Source organism: Hydractinia symbiolongicarpus, chromosome 7 (genome assembly GCF_029227915.1).
Source record: "Hydractinia symbiolongicarpus strain clone_291-10 chromosome 7, HSymV2.1, whole genome shotgun sequence".
Taxonomy (NCBI): Eukaryota; Metazoa; Cnidaria; class Hydrozoa; order Anthoathecata; family Hydractiniidae; genus Hydractinia; species Hydractinia symbiolongicarpus.
The window spans coordinates 12,513,543-12,529,925 of record NC_079881.1 but is presented as its reverse complement, the minus strand read 5'-3'; the positions used below and the strand labels follow the sequence as shown (position 1 = coordinate 12,529,925).

Below are 16,383 nucleotides of genomic sequence, written 5' to 3'. Positions count from 1 at the left end.
CATGATAACAATGCAGTGTTTTCGAATTTAAGAATCGAATAATATTTTAAACGGTAACGTAACAGATGTAAACATTAATTTAACTTTGTTTACATTAGGTTTATTATAACGACATAACCCACGTCTTCGCGTTAAAACCAGTAACAACGGAAAAATTACTTTTTATAGTTTATAAAATTCTTATCTAGGATATACACCGTGTATTTTATAAGAATTGTGTTTTTCCGTTTTAGCCTTAATGTTCTTAACTTTCTTGACAAATACTATTCTTATTGTTCCTAATACATTTTTAGCAGGGCTATATTAATAAAATAAAGCTCGCTATAAGTTGTTATAGCTAATGGCAAATTAAATGTTCAGTCTGTGAGATATATAGGGAATAAAAAGTAAATTTCTAATTAAATTCAGGGGCGGATCCAACATTTTTAACATGTCAGTCAAATTTTTGCGAAGCAAAAAAAAAAAGCGCAGCAATTTGCTGCGCCCAGAACAGCTGGGGTCATGGGGGGCACTGGAAGCCCTCCATGGCGAGTCCGGGGCCCAGCCCCGGAAACTTTCACTATTTTTAGCCTCTACGCATTATAAACGGCCTAAATAATGTCCAAATTATTAGCTTTAGTAGAGACGTTTTTTGCTCTAAAGTTTCGAATGGACAAGAAAATAACAAACCGTCTTTTAAAGGGTTGCAAAAAAAGTGTATTAAAATTAAAAACAACAGTTTAAATTCAAATATTTAAAGACTGTTTCGCCCAATATCAGGGCTCGTCAGCATATCTAGGATATGGCTAATAACGTAATGTTAGCTATTCCAGACATGAACAGTCTGCTATATGCTAAAGTAGGCTTAACTAGGGGAAGCTGAATTGTTTTAACCAGAATTACAAAAATGGTTGGCTTTAAAATTATTATCACACCCTTCATCAACACCTTGCAACACAAAACAGAACGTGAGCTTGAGAATAAGTATTTTTAGCATTTAATGATGTAAATACACGTTCAACTTTGCACAGTTAAGAAAATAGGAAATTTGGTTTTTGGTTTTTGAAGTATCTGTGCAGTCTGGAGGCGCAGCATAATTTTTCTTACCACTGGGAAATTAAAGTATTTGGCGAAAGGTGGCAAAAATTTTCTGTGTTCAGAGTACTAACCATGCTCCCGCAACTAGTCTACCAAAACAAACTAAGCCAAGCCTGATAGTACAAGTAAAAACAGCTTCATTCCCCACAAATTCTATTGTGTTACACCAGTTTAATTGTACAAAGCGTCATCAAAGATGGAATACATAAATGACTTACCTTGATGTTCTTCTTAGCAAGAAAGTAAAACAGAATTCTTACTATATATATATACCTCAGGGTAAAGGAAAAACCCTAATGATGGAATGTTGCAGCACGTCAACCAGTGCATTGTCACCAACATGTAGCTAGGACATGTAGCTGTACAAACAAATCTCCAGTGACTTTAAGGGCTAAAAATAATTATCCCAGGAAATAAGTAAATTGTCGAAACTAACTTCTGTGTTATACAACATGTTGGATGTAGGACTACAGAATAAAACATATATGCACCCTTTTGGTTGGTCACTGCCTATTCTGCAAAATGCGTTTGCTCAAATATTATTCAATTGATAACATAATAAATGAAAGACAAACAAAAATTTTATCAATTAAACCGTAGTCGTAATCATGATTAAACTTTTGTACCAACATAATTTAAGTTGAACATTCCGGTAATTTACAATTTCTTTGGACTGGTTAAAAATTTGGGCTTAAACTAGTTTTATCAATTCCTATCTGACTTACTTCAATCAGAAAAAATGCTTTTAATGGTTTTTGCACTTGTGTCTGTGTTAAAACAGATATGCTGTAAAAAATGCCTTAATTAAAAAAAATAAGAACTAAAATGATAGCTCAATGTATATTGGGCTCTCTTTCATCGATCTGGTCTAAAACTATACCATATCAAGTTTTAAGCCATTGTTTTAATTTTTGCACAAGTTATTGGACTTTTACCATTAGCGAAAAGTATGCTTTTTTATACTACCCACTCATAAAATTGCCACTTTGACTAATTGGTTAGGAATTATTATTTTTTTTAAAAAATTCACAGACTTGTACTAATATCAAGATTCCTCAGATGATATATCCTAGTAGTAAGCTATTAACATCTGCAGGAAGTTATTATCAGTCTATGTGTGCTCTGGGCCTATTTCGTGAAAATTAAAAATTAAGTATAAAAAGGATTTTTCATATGAAAGTTAGGTGGTGCATGCTTTTATTAACTATATATTACAAATGTTAAAGATAACAAGAATAATAAAGCATTATCTTCTTAACATAAAGCAACTGTAGAACCCTCTAAGTTTTTGGTCAACAACTACAACTTTAGAAATAACCCACTCTGTATTGAAATTCCTAGCTAGCTAGCTACATATGTTCCAATATCTATAGCTACACAACTCTAATTATATTTTTGACATAAAGACTTGATTAAATGTAATAACTTTAAGTATCTTTCTTGCACATTTAAAAAATTATTGTATCTTATTGCAGCACACATGTCGTGAGTCACCATGCCTGGTTACTTATTAGTCTCGCATGTTGGTCCCAAAAAAACCCTCCTAATTGCTTTCGTTTGGTCCGAAATTCAAATTACACGGCATCAGTTACAAAAAAAATCAAAGATTATTGAAAAATACATGCTGTGTCACATTTCGAATGCCGTAAATATGGGTCAAAGTCGTCAATTTTTTGTAAACCAATCAGAATACGTTATTTCGGCCGGCAAGCCAATCACATTACATGAGAATTCTTCGGATGCCAGTCGCTTTTTGCCATATCCATCAACTCAGTCACACAAGAGAAAGGTCCGTAAAATAAAGGTCAACGGTCGCAGGGACTGAAGGATCACAGTACCCTATTATTTTTTACGATTCTTAGTAAAATTATGTCAGTCGCGTGACGGCGCTGACGTACACTGGATCCGCCCCTGAAATTTGTGCATCATACAAATTTTTATTTCAAAACAATCAAGCTTAGACATATTCTTAGGATATTCTGACATATTGTTTAGATATATTCTTACAAAAAAAGTTCTTAACTTTCTTGCTATATGTTGCTATAGCTATTGACAATTTTTTATATTCAGAACAAACAATCAAGGTTAGACAATTTCTTAAAATATTCTGAACTTCTGACCCATTGTTTAAAGTATATATAATCTTACAAAAAAAGTTCTTAACTTTCTGGACAAATACTATCCTCATTATTCTGAATATATTCTTAGCATGTCCATGTCCTGAAAATATATAATGCCTTAATAAAATAAAACTTGCTATAGCTATTGGCAAATTATTTTTATATTAAAACAAACAATCGAGGTTGGACATATTCTTAAGATATTCATTTCAGTTTCTGTGAGGGATTTGGATGAATAAGATATAACCTTAACATCATCTTTACCCTTGCTTTTCTGCAACAATACGGCGGATATACCATATGGGCTAGCGTCTGTAAACATAAATGTCTCTTTGTTTTCATCAAAATATGCTAAGCAGGATTCACTACATGTTCACATTCGGATGTCCAGTTCCATTCGGCGTTCTCTTTGATCAATTGTCTAAGTGGATAAGTTATTGTACGATAGTCCAGTATGTATGTTTGCATGTAGTTGGTGAGTCCCAAAAAGCTTCAAAGTGACTTGACATCTTCGGGTTGAGGCATGTTTGTAATGGTTTCAATTTTCTTTGGGCTTGGTTTCATACCTTCTTCTGAGAAGATATGCCCAAAAAATTCTAAATTGCTTTTGCAGAATACACATTTTTCCAGGTTCAATGTGAGTCCTTTCTCTTCGAAACGTTTTAACACCTTGTTTAAAATAACGTCGTGCTTTTCTTGAGATTTTGCGAATATAAATAAATCGTCCGCAATATTTTCAACTCCATTGATGTCTGCTATTAAGGATCTAAGCACATGTTGCATTTCTTCCGACGCGGAGTTCACGCCAAAAATCAGGTGGGTGTAACGTTTTATTCGAGTTTCGGATTGGAAAGCGGTGATAGGTCGTGAATCTTCGGATAATTCCAGTTGATGAAAAGCACTTCGCATGTCTAACTTGGTAAATACTTTTAAACCACTTAGCTTGATTTTTAAATCTTCTACGGTGGGGGTTGGATATCTTGTTCGGTTAATAGCCTTGTTTGCTTCTCTTATATCGAGACAAATTCGTACTCCTCCCTCGGGTTTGGGAACAATAACTAGCGGATTTAACCATGGCGTCGCTTCGTTTGTGACATCTTCTATTATGCCTGCTTTCTCCATTTTGGCCATTTCTGCATTGACTCGCTTTCGTAAAGCAAAAGGTATGCGTCTTTCTTTTTGCTCTACTGGGGGTACGTTGTTATCTATGTGAAGATGCACTTGATAGTCCTTCAGTTTTCCGATTTTCTCACTGAACACGGTATCTTTATAACTTTCTAAAACTCTGCGGAGGTGTGTTGGAATGTTTTCTTTTGATTTTAGTTTATCAGGTGCTTTGTAGTTTGGCTGCATGCTTCGCTGATTTTGTAAAGAAAAAACTTGTTTCTTCATCTGAATGACGTCAAGAAGTGTCGATCACGAAAAATGGCGCGTTAATCATTTTAGAGGTGGTTTCTACTAAGAGGTTAACGCGTCCTAAAACTTTCAAATTTCAAGTGTCACTTCCGTACGTTACGACGCTTGTTTTTGTTTTGAGTAGATTTAATTTTTTTGGAAGGCGTTCGTTTAACTGATTGAAAGTACGCAATGTGAGAATGTTAATGCTAGCTCCTGTATCGACTAGAAAATTTACTTTTCCTCCTTCTAATTTAACAACAGTATTGAAATCAGAATTTTGCTTACTATTCTTATAACTGTGGTTACTGTTACTTGTGTTTTCTGTGCTATCGAATGGAGAATTCACAACATCAGACGAATAAGACACAGTATTAATCATAGGATGTTCACAATCATACAAAGTTTGGATAGAAAATAACATTTCATCATCACTTTCAGCTTCAAGGGTATTTTGCATAGCAGAAAAATCGTTTAACGGCGAATGAGTAACGTTATTCAAGGGCTGTCTTGATTGGTAAAAGGATCCCCTCCCCAGACGTGCTTGGGTGTTTTGATGTCGATATGTTTTGGTTCTACAACATTTTGAAAAGTGACCCTGGTTTCCACATGCGTTACAAATTTGGTTTTCAGCAGGGCATCTGTTTTGATGGGGAAATGGTCCATCACAACGATAACATTTGGCATTTTGAGGTCGGCCTCTTTTACTCATTCCTCGTCGGTTTAAAGAATGTGGCTTACCTTGGCGGTCGGTGTAAACCGACCGCAATTCGTTGATTCGCTCTGTATCGTTCGCCTGTGTTTTTTGAAGAACTTCTGCTTGCTGTATGGTGCTTTCTAAAGTCTTTCCTGTCACCAGTATTTCTTCCAAGGTTTTATCAGGATTTCTGAAGCTATATAAACGTAACTTGTTGTTAGTAGTAGAAAGTTCAATCTGTCTTTTGATTTCCAAATTTTTATCGTGAAAGTCACATTTTACTGTTTGTTCTTTTAATCGTATAAAATACTGATGTATCATTTCATCTTCCTGCTGTATTATATTGCGAAATAAATATGTTTCGTAACTTTTATTTACTTGTGGTTCGAAGTGTTTTTCTAACGGCGCGATGACATTCGGATATGTTACATCTTCTTCGCGTTCAGGCTTAACATTTTCATATATTTCATACGTGCTATCTCCAACGTAAGTAAACAACATAGCTAGTTTTTGAGACTCATCTGTGACACCAATAGCGTGACACAAAAGTTCAAATCTTTGTTTATACTTCTTCCAGCGCGAACTGAATGTAGACACATCTTCTGTGGAAAACTCTGGAAAGGTTGGCAGATTAAGATTTCGAACAGCCATCGCAAGTGCATAAAAATTTAAAATTACTTCACAGATAAGAATTAAATCTTGTCGAATTTAATCTTGTCGAATTTAATCTTCGTCTGTTATTCCCTTCTCCTCGTCGCCAGTTTAATATCGGGAGAATAGGTTAAATAAGAACACGTGTTTACAATATATCTCTGTTTATCTCTTTCTCCCTATTCACTATCATAACTCTCGTGTCATCACAATCGTCCCTCTTCTTCTGCCCAAGTCCTCTCCATCGTCGATGTCTTTACGACATTACAAAAATGACAAAATGACTAAGGAAATATAACAATTATTGACTTCAAGTGAACAAGTGAACTGAAAAATCTGCTTTAATAATAAATAAATATAAATTCCCTATAGAGTATACTTTACAATTAAATTAACATTGCACAAATTGACATTTAATTAACACAAAGACACAAACAGGTGATTAAATTTTTACACTAAATACACTTAGGTAACTACACTTGACAACACGATAGTTAAATAAATTACAGAACAAACATGGCAGACAAAACATAAAGACAAATTTTAACATAGAGCTGACTCAACACTCCCCAACGATTATAAAATTTGTACTTTATTCTGAACAATTTGAGTCATTAAGAAACTTGGAATCGCAATACTGTGCAGCTTTCTATAGTTCCTCGTACAAATTCAATTCGTCAATTCGATGAATAACAATCAAGTTTCTAACTGAGCGATGGGTTTCGCGATCAACGTTTTCATTGTTATTTCGATATTTAACAAGAACTCGTCTAATTTTATCGTCTCGACCATAATCGACTGATGTGATCATACCAAATTGATAATTCGAACTTAACATTGATTCTTGTTTTAAAAATAAAACTACGTCACCTTCTTGAACATCCACATCCGATCTGAACCATTTCGGATGATCCATTAATTTGGGAACATGTGAAATTAACCAATTCTCATACCATGTATCAAATATCTTCTTATTCGTTCTCAGAATTTTATCGTAATCGTTAATTACTTTCATACTTCCAATCGGACTTCGTTCGTTATTTCGACCTAATCTTAAACGATTAGGGGTTATTAGATCCATGGCTTCAAAATTGGATTTGTTGTTTCCAAGATCCAAAGGTTGTTAATACTGTTTGCGTTGGACGATGCTATTGTTTCCCATTGAATAATCAACAATCTTGAATTATGTAAATTCTTCTTAAGTGAAACTTTTATTTGACGAATCTTACGCTCGACTTTACCATGCATGCTATGAGCACCAACAGGGCATACTTTAAATTCGACTGCCTCGTTTTGATGAAGTTGATATTCAATGTTGACAAAATCCAATCGCATTGATTCGCAACCTTTCACTAACCGACTGCCTTCATCTGGAAGGAGTACTTTTGGATAACCGACTTCACATGCAAATCTTGTGAAGGCTTGTAGAAATGCGGAAGTGCTGTAATCTTCATCACCTTGATATTAACCGTTGACGTTGTTGTACAGCAAAAAACTATGATGATGATGCATCGAGTATGAAAGAAATGGACCTGAAAGATCAAGCTGCGTAATATAAAACACAGGTGCAATAGTTTGTTTTGATACAGGTCCTATAACCACTTCCAATTTCCTTTTCTCCAAGTACCTGCATCTTGCGCAAGCAGCTTTCACCTTTTTTACTAATGATCTTCCTTCAATGATGTAAATCTGCTTTAATACATATCTCCATGTTGTCTGGACCCCTGAATGACGTACAGTTTTGTCATGCCAGTGAATATCGTTTGCAACACTGTATGCTATCGGTGAGTCGACCACTGGGACACAAAATGTTGTTGATGACAGGTCCTTCATAACTTTTGTTGCTTGTCCAACAATCGTAACTTCATCTGTCGGAAGAATCCTTCCAGAGTAAAGGAGAATTCCATCCTTTTCGTGACTGATTTTTTCCTATTGATTTGACTTCAGGAATTGTTTGATTTCCATTGTTGCCTTCTTGTGGAAATAGTTTTCTGCGTCCTTTATCTCCACATCTGACAGCACAACGATATTTTTGATGATTGATAGGATTCTTACCACTACTTTCCAGTGATGTCTGTTGGGATCGATAAGGTATTGCGAAAATTGATATCTGTCAGATATTTCTTTTGTGATGGTAGAATCAAGAGCTACGTATGTGGTTTGTGGTTCTGGTTCGTATTTTGGTGGAGTTTCACGTTTAATCAATTGAAGATTTTGGTTATTTAGAACAATTTCCTTAGCATCCATCATTGGAAAATTGGACTCTTCACCTCTCATCCACTCGAAACATCTACACCAAACAGATTCAGATAGAACATTGCTAATGGAAATACATCTTCGGGTACCAATATCTGAAATCATATCTTCTGATCTGACATACCTCCATTGATCAATAGATGTGAATCTTTGAATTTCTATAACTCGATTTCTTACGTATTGCTTTAGAGCTCGATTCTCATTCGCTAACCAGTACAGGACAATTTGGCTATCTGTGAATTTGATGGCTTTCTTGTGGATCTTATGAAGAGATCTTCTTACCACTTCACCACAATGTGTGGTGACAATAGCTGCAAATAACTCTGCTTGAGGCTGTAACATACCGTCTGGAATTAAGCGAGATTTTGCAAAAATGAGTTGAGAAGAAAATCCCTTACTTTTTCTTTTGAATCGAATGTAGATGGCAACACAAACCAGTGATTGGCTGGCATCTCCAAAATCTAATGTGGATGCGTCAAGCTTTTCCGCATCATGTGGAACAACTGCTCGTTGAAATCGGATGTTTTTTATTTCATCCATCATTTGAAAGTGTGATATCCAAATCGACCTCAAGGAATCGGGAATTATGTCATCCCAATCTAAGAAGCGTTTCACAAGTTCGTGCAGATCCGTTTTCATCGTGGCAGTAATTGGAGTTAACATTCCTGAGATGTCAAAGATTTCTGCCACCTTCGATGCGCAATTCCGTCTGGTGAGTTGCTCTTGTATTTGTGTGATCTGCTTCACTTTGCGACCACGATGTTTCTTTGCAAAGTTGAGATCTTTGATATCGAGGAAAATTTCATCTACCATTGGATATCAAAGAAGACCAGCCACACATAGCGTGAGTCCATCACTTGATAAATTTTCTAGTGTGTTCTTCCCAGATATTGTGACACCTTTGAGTGTGAAACTAGTTCCAGTTCATCTACTCTTGGTAACGTTTGATCCATTGTTGGACAGCCTGACATACAGTCATCAACGCATATGTCTTTGCAGACGGTTTCATATACCTCCGGGTATGGTTCTTGAAATAATTTGGCAGTTTCTCGTAGACCACGTTCTGCCTGATTTCCAGATGATTTTACACCATAGATGATTGTCTTGATAACTTTTTCCTCCGGCGGTTTATTTGGATCTAACTGCTGTTGCCACAAGTATCGTTGATAGAACCAGTCCTCTTCACGAAGTTTGACTGCATTTTACATTTTTTGTATATCTGTGTGGAATCCAACTTTGTGTATTCTCCATCGAATGAAGATTTCGACAAGATTGTTCATGTTATTTCGACCTTTGGCAAGGATACTGTTAAGGCTGAATACAGTCGATGTTGGTTGTGATGCATTGTATACAATGCGACATGTGTTGTTGTTGAATTATCTTTCCATGCCACCCTCCAAGGATGTAGTTTTTTATTTGATTTTTAGCAAGTGATGTTTGAATATTGGCTGGTAGATTTTTAACATGTTCAACAAGACCAAGCGAGTGAAGTTTGGCCTCTGATTTTATAATTGATTCTTTGTCTGCTTGATTTTTCTCCAATCGTTTCTATACGTTCAGAGCTTTGTGTCGATTCGGACTTTGATACTTGGGTCTCGCATGAATGGAAGGTTAGCGATCGTAATGCAGTTCTTGACATCAACATGCACAGATTTATTAATAACCTCTTGTTCTATTTCCTCCTTGATTGACAACGATTCATTTTGGTAATGGTTTTTGCAAGTTGAATAAGTACGACATTTGATGCATCTGTAATTTATTTCGCTCCCTGCAGCTTCCACTTGATTAAAAGATTTGATGTTTTTTGATACAAACGTGTGGTGATTATTCTCAAAGTCAAAGTTATTAACGTCATTTACTGAAATGTCAAATAAATCATTTTTATATCCTAACAGGGAAACATCTGGGTTTACTTGATACCCATTCTTAAAAAGACAATGTTGATTTGATAGAAAGGATTTGCAATAAGATAAATGGTGATACCTTTCAATTTGGGTGAATACTTCATGCGGCCCTCCAATCACACCATAACTACCAGTATTTTTAAAATGTGATTTATAAATTGTTAATCCGGATGACATCTGGTATACTGTTTCAGGAAAGTATCGTAGGTATTTAACGCCCAGCATGAAGTCTGGTTCTCCACTGACGAATGGTAACAAAGAAGGTAAGTTTCTTACATCATTTCCTGATTGACGGTATGATTCTTTAATATCAGACTCTACTTTTCCACCAAGTGGGTATTTTGGGAACGTTGCTGCTATTTGTTCCATGCATAATCCTGACATCACAGCATCTCCTCCATTAGCAAGTGGCAGTCTGACACTATATATTCCATGAGGTGTTTTTGTTATGATCCCTCCGACTTCACCAAGGGTTGTCGTTCAGCTGGTGATATATTGACAAAGGGTTCACAAACAAAATACTGTACAATTTTTGTGCCTCCGGGACCATTGGTCATCACATGATTAGGTTGATTACAGATAAAACAAGAATTTGGTACCTCATTAAAATCGGTGAGATTTTGATCATTCTTTCCAGTATAATGCGACTGTCGGTTACCGTATTTTGATGGAACATCACATTCTTTTTCCAAGAATGTGATGTGTTTATGCTACTTACTTTCTCCTACTGAATCATCATCACAACTAGCAGCCAACCACCTTGTCACTCTGTTATCACCGATCAATTTATAGATCCTTTCCAGACCATCACCATAGAATAACTCATTTTCAATTCTGTGACACTTCGCTAAGTGTATCAGATCCTTCATGATGTTGACAATGTGGCTAAGACCTTCAACCACCTTTTCTGGATCCTTGTGCTTCAGTTCAGTTTTTTCAACTCTGCCAATTTCTTTGATAGTAGCGTTTTCTAATCTCCATATGCATCTTTAAGTCTCCTCCAGATCTCATTGATATTAGTTACATTTCTCACCAGGTCAGTTTGAAATGTATATATATCACAAACACTGCCATAACCTTTAAATACAGGTAATTTTATATTTAAAGTTGATGAGTTAAACTTTTCTACTTTTGAAAGTTCCCTATCCTGATATTCCTGATCAAGGGTTTTGATGTAACAGTTTTTGAGATCAACAAGTTTGTCATACCTTTTATTTAGATGATCTAAATTACCTTCATCCTTCCCTTTCGCGGTTTCGATCATTTCTTTAAAAATTTTCTTAATGTTTCCATCTGGCTTAACTGCTCCGGCAAATCCTCTTTTCTCTTTTTGATTTCTTTATCATCCAAGGTGGACAGGGATGATGTGAAAGATTCCTGTAAATACGAAATTAACTGAAAGATTTCATTGACAAGGAACTTCATTTTTCTTTCTGATGATTCTATGTTGCCAAGATTTTGTCTTTCTCGTAATCTCTGTCGACGCTCTCTCTTCATCATAACGAAACTCTTCATGCTTTCGATTGTGAGAGTATATGATTTACCATACGTTCCTTCGTAAAGTTCCTTTAAGTTTGCTGATAGTTCCCTGTGTTTTCGCCTATACTGGGTGCGTAAATTTTCCATTTGCTTGATATTCGAATCTATATCTTCAATTGATTCGCCATAATATCCTGACTGGTTTTCATCCACAAAATCGTCAATGTCATCAGCTAGTATTGATTCATTGATTGATAGTTGAATAACTGGGTCTGAGTTTTTGCTGATACTAGTGTCTTCGGATGCCATTACTACAATTTTTCCATCTACTGGAGTATCTTGAACTTAAGAAGAAATTTGATTTATAGCTCCAGTAGCATGTAATGATTTGTAGTCAATACGAACTTTATTGGCGATCCTTTCACTACGCCTCATTAACAAACAATCGCCTGCTGTTTGAATGTAGGGTTAACCAAAAAAAAGGACAGGTTTCACTCACACTCTTGCTTGTAACGACGTGTTCAAACTACAATATATAAAAAATGTATGTAGTAAAAATAAAATGACTAAGGAAATATAACAATTATAAACTATATAATGCTTACCCAACCTCGTCCCCAGGGCATCTTGTATCTTTTCTGACCCCGGGACGGCGATACGAACATGGCCCTGGAGGAGGCCTCGTCACGTGACCCTCCAATACACAGTATTTCTGTGTGTAATATTTAATGAGATTTGTCTCAATGTACCAAAGTTTTAATATAACCTTGCAGAGCTAAGCGAGATCGGCCTTTTACGTCACAGATGCGTGCGGCGAGTTTGTTTTGATTCCTCTCATCGCAACACACAAACTTCTCGCATATTGCCCTTGATTGTTTTGTGTAAATGTATAAATATACAATAATGTTATTTAGGCTGCTGTTTACTTGAAGAAATTCAAGCAATTTAGTTATGTGTATTTCACTGAATTGGTTGACTAGCAAGCATTGGGTTGCAAAACTTGTAGCTAGGGGAAACTTGGAAATTAGTAAATGATTTGCCCATCTGAACATAGCACTTCGTTGGTTCTCTAAGGTGCAGATATGGCTACATAATTTATAAATGTTCGTATCATTCTAGGTGCCCGACTGAAAGTAGCTAGGCAGAAATTTAACCTCATATTAACATTTACATTTTTTATTCATTTTGGCTGAACTTTAGAATTCTCATTTACCGTGAGTTCATATCTGTGTCTGCCTTACTGCTTTTATATGATGACAAAGATTTTGCTGTATTTAAACAATACTTAGCTGAAACTGAATTCAACTATGGTGGACTCACTGCTTGCAGTTATATTGGGTGAAAAAGGCTTCAGAAGAGTATTTACTTTAGAAGTATTTTTTTCTTTTACATTTGTGGCCTTAACATTTCCAAAAAGCCACCCATTACTGATAAATTCTGCTTTTTCTTTTCTTAATGACATGTTTTAAAACGCCTTGCAGCTTTTTTATTTTTTACTCAGCAAGCTCACATTTATTTTGTATATACACTTAATTTGCATCTAATTTATACAAAAACAAGGTTTTTTTCTGTTTAAAACATAAATAATTCAAAAATTTTATCAAAAGCATTATGCTGGTTTGAAAATCGAGAACGACAAGTCTGCGTGTGATCTGTTTTCTCGATTTAATGTATCACTGCCTTAATAGTTTAGAAAGAATTGATATACGACTTTACGAACAGCAAAGTATTGCTACCTTGAGAAAAAAATGTTTCGGGAATAATTTTTTGAGGAAATTATTTTGGGGATTTTGGACCAAAATTAGTTTCATAAATTCGCACTTTTTAGAGCTCATCAAAATTCTGCTGCTGTTCAAAAATCGATTTTTATTGATATATACATCTATTTATTGTTATCATTCTGCTTGGAAAATATTTAAAATGCCAAACTAGCTAACCGTGAAGATTAATTCAGTATTCTCATAAGAGCATCCTATCACAAAAAGATGTCAGCAAAGAGACATTCCTTGCAACTAAATTTTTTGTTTACTAGCATAATTTTAGGTTGAATCTTATCTGACATTTCTGAGGTTAGAATAGCTTTTAAAATTTTCTGAATCTGTATCTTGGTCAAAATTGATATGCTGTCAAAACGGCTTATCGGAGTCTTTGAAAAGGGCTAAATTCTGAAACTCAGAATGTATGATGATAATAGAACTATTTTTTGGCTCAATTTCATCAAACCAATCTAAAACCATATCATACCAAATCTCAAGTCAATATTTTAATTTTTACTGAAGTTATGGGACGCTTATGGGACTTTTAGATCTCCCTTTGCATAGACTTAAATCTCTAATAAAGCATACATTGTTGTCTAATTATGTTTAATTTATATATACCTAAAATTACTATTGTTCACAATCACTTTCACACCACTTTTTTCTTGGGATTTGCAATTGCAATATTTTTCACATTTTTTTCGCTTGTCTGTCTTGTTTTGTAGTGTTGTCTGTGTAAGTTGTGTGTTTTGTATTGTCCACGTTGGCTGTCATACTTCGAGCTCTGCTAACTTTGGCAGTTTCCGGGGTTTACTAGGGCAAAAAAATTTTTAATTAATAATGTATATTTATCTCCTAGTAAACTGAAATATATGTTTATTTCATTCATTCATTCATTTATAAACTATATACTCGGTTTAGACTTTTTTTGTGATTTTTTATGTTCACTTCTTTGTAATTTGTATTAAAAATCTTGAGATAATATATCACAGTGGTGAGCTGTTAAATATCTACCACCATCTTCAATACATCCTGGATTTAACCATATGCCTAATTGAGCGCTCAATAAAATTTGATTGAGTTCGATTTTCTGAAATTTCTTCATAGCGTGTTAAAAAAGGCCTAGCAAGAATCAGTTTAAGAAAATCTTCCTACCTTTTTCTCTTCCTCAAAAACTCTTTAACAAATGTATACCTTGCTGCTAAATCATCAATTCCACCCTCAGTAACCTTTCCCCGGAATCCCCCCCCCCCCGGACCGAATAGGGTTAAATATTGTCTCTTTAAAATGCGCGCGCATTACTTTTTTGAAATCGGCACAAGGTGTATTTTAACATAGAGCTGACTCAACACCTTTAGGGAAGTAATCTTTTTTTTGCGAGAAGAATTTTTGCGAATCCTGAGTTTACCAATTTTTCCTGGGAATTAATTTTTGAAATTGTAAGGAAAGAACCCCCTTCGCAGGATCCTCATTGATAGCAGCACCAATAGGAACTAAAGAGGTTATCCTGGGTAAATAATTTCAATAATAATAATTATTATAAAAAAGAACTAGCAAAACAAATGCTAATAGCAAAATGAAAAGTGTGCAGTGTAACTAATGTAATTTTTACTAATCGTTGCCTTTGTTATATTTTGTGAGAAATTTTTTTGCGAAACCTTCGCAAAAAATAGCAAATTTTTTTTCCTTGATTTGTTCTTGTCTTAAGGTATTTTTTTTATAGCCATTGTATTAGAGAGAAAGACATGGTACATTTATGTGATGCAACCAAGTTTTCATTTTGTAGAAATAAAGTATCATAAAGTATCGGGAGGTCTTGGGTTCAAACCCCGGCCGAGTCATGCCAGAGACTATAAAAGTGTGAATCTATCCTTTCTGCTTAGCGCTCAGCATGAGAATAGGATTGATATCTTAGGCGGTTGTCTAGTTAAGCGATTGTTGTGCTTCCACGACTTTCGTAGCTCAAATGGGAGCTTTAAATGCGCTAGGACCCCCTTCGCAGGACCCTCGTTGATAGCAGTACCAATAGGAACTGAAGAGGCTATCCTGGGTAAATAATAGTAGTAATGTAATGTAATGTAATATAATCGTTAAAACATGGTAGACACCTTGTTTCGACTGGAAGAATTTATGTTGAGCCAGTCTCATCACTTGTTATGGATTCTGTAATTATCAAAGGTGATGGATTTAAGAAATTCTCACCAGTTACCATTCAAGCATCAATAAAGAACGAAACAGAAAATATAGCATTTGATTCATGTGGACATTTTATTACAAATGATTCTGGTGCCTTCAACTTAAAAGAAGCAGAGTCTCTTGGTGGCACATATACTGGTGTGTCTAAAATGGGTTTGTTTTTGGTCAATGGTTAAAAGAGAAGGATATCTTCCTCGACTACAAACTGTGGATGCCAGTTCACCATTGTGTTACAATTTCAAAGTTTTTGATGGTCATTTAAATGAAACTACCACAGCTGAGCCTTTTTGTACTGCAGTAGTTAAGAGATATTTTACTTCAAAAGACATTGAAAGATACCCAATTAGAGCAGGCAATATCAGAGTTATGTTATTTTCTCCTCCTGGTGATGGTCCATTTCCTGCTATTGTGACATTGAATGGTGGCATCAAACAAAAAAGTGTTGTCGAGGATTCAGCTGCAATATTAGCAAATTATGGTTTTGTGACATTAGCACTTGCTTATTTTGGTGTTGATGATTTACCAAGAAGTTATCAAACTGTCAGAATTGAATATTTTGAAGAAGCTGTTAATTATTTAGAAGGTAGAGCAGATGTGATACCTAGTGCAATTGGTGTGTTGGGTTTTTCAAATGGTGGTTCTATTGGCCTTGGTATGATGTCTTTATTTGGATAAAGTTAAAGCAGTTGCTGCAATAAACGCTTGTGTTTCAAATGTACGTACCCACACAACCTATGGTAATAAAAAGGTCGAGATGCTTGATTACAACATAGAAAATATTAAGTTCATAGGAAAAGACACAATTGATCTTAAAAAGTTTTTTTACAATCCAAGTGATAGACCAAAATCAA

At 35.1% G+C, this 16,383-nt stretch overlaps 4 protein-coding genes across 4 annotated transcripts in view; 3 read left to right on the top strand and 1 right to left on the bottom strand.

Moving 5' to 3' along the window:
* Positions 1–4,689: 4,689 nt before the first annotated feature.
* Positions 4,690–5,940, bottom strand: LOC130648509 (uncharacterized). The gene has a single exon (XM_057454561.1). It carries the CDS (start codon positions 5,938–5,940, stop codon positions 4,690–4,692), a length of 1,251 nt encoding a protein of 416 aa, XP_057310544.1.
* Positions 5,941–12,886: 6,946 nt separating this feature from the next.
* Positions 12,887–16,207, top strand: LOC130648508 (acyl-coenzyme A amino acid N-acyltransferase 1-like). Its single transcript, XM_057454560.1, has 5 exons — positions 12,887–12,952; positions 14,695–14,775; positions 15,060–15,064; positions 15,441–15,685; positions 15,777–16,207. Exons 1-5 carry the CDS (start codon positions 12,887–12,889, stop codon positions 16,205–16,207), a joined length of 828 nt encoding a protein of 275 aa, XP_057310543.1.
* The window catches only part of LOC130649532 (cytosolic Fe-S cluster assembly factor NUBP1 homolog), a 38,379-nt gene continuing 36,678 nt past the window's right edge, over positions 14,683–16,383 (top strand). Inside the window, exon 1 of the mRNA XM_057455825.1 lies at positions 14,683–14,847. The gene's annotated coding sequence lies outside the window, so the exon portion shown is untranslated. The remainder of the gene's footprint in view (positions 14,848–16,383) is intronic.
* The window catches only part of LOC130649533 (E3 ubiquitin-protein ligase CHIP-like), a 75,782-nt gene continuing 74,132 nt past the window's right edge, over positions 14,734–16,383 (top strand). Inside the window, exon 1 of the mRNA XM_057455828.1 lies at positions 14,734–14,743. The gene's annotated coding sequence lies outside the window, so the exon portion shown is untranslated. The remainder of the gene's footprint in view (positions 14,744–16,383) is intronic.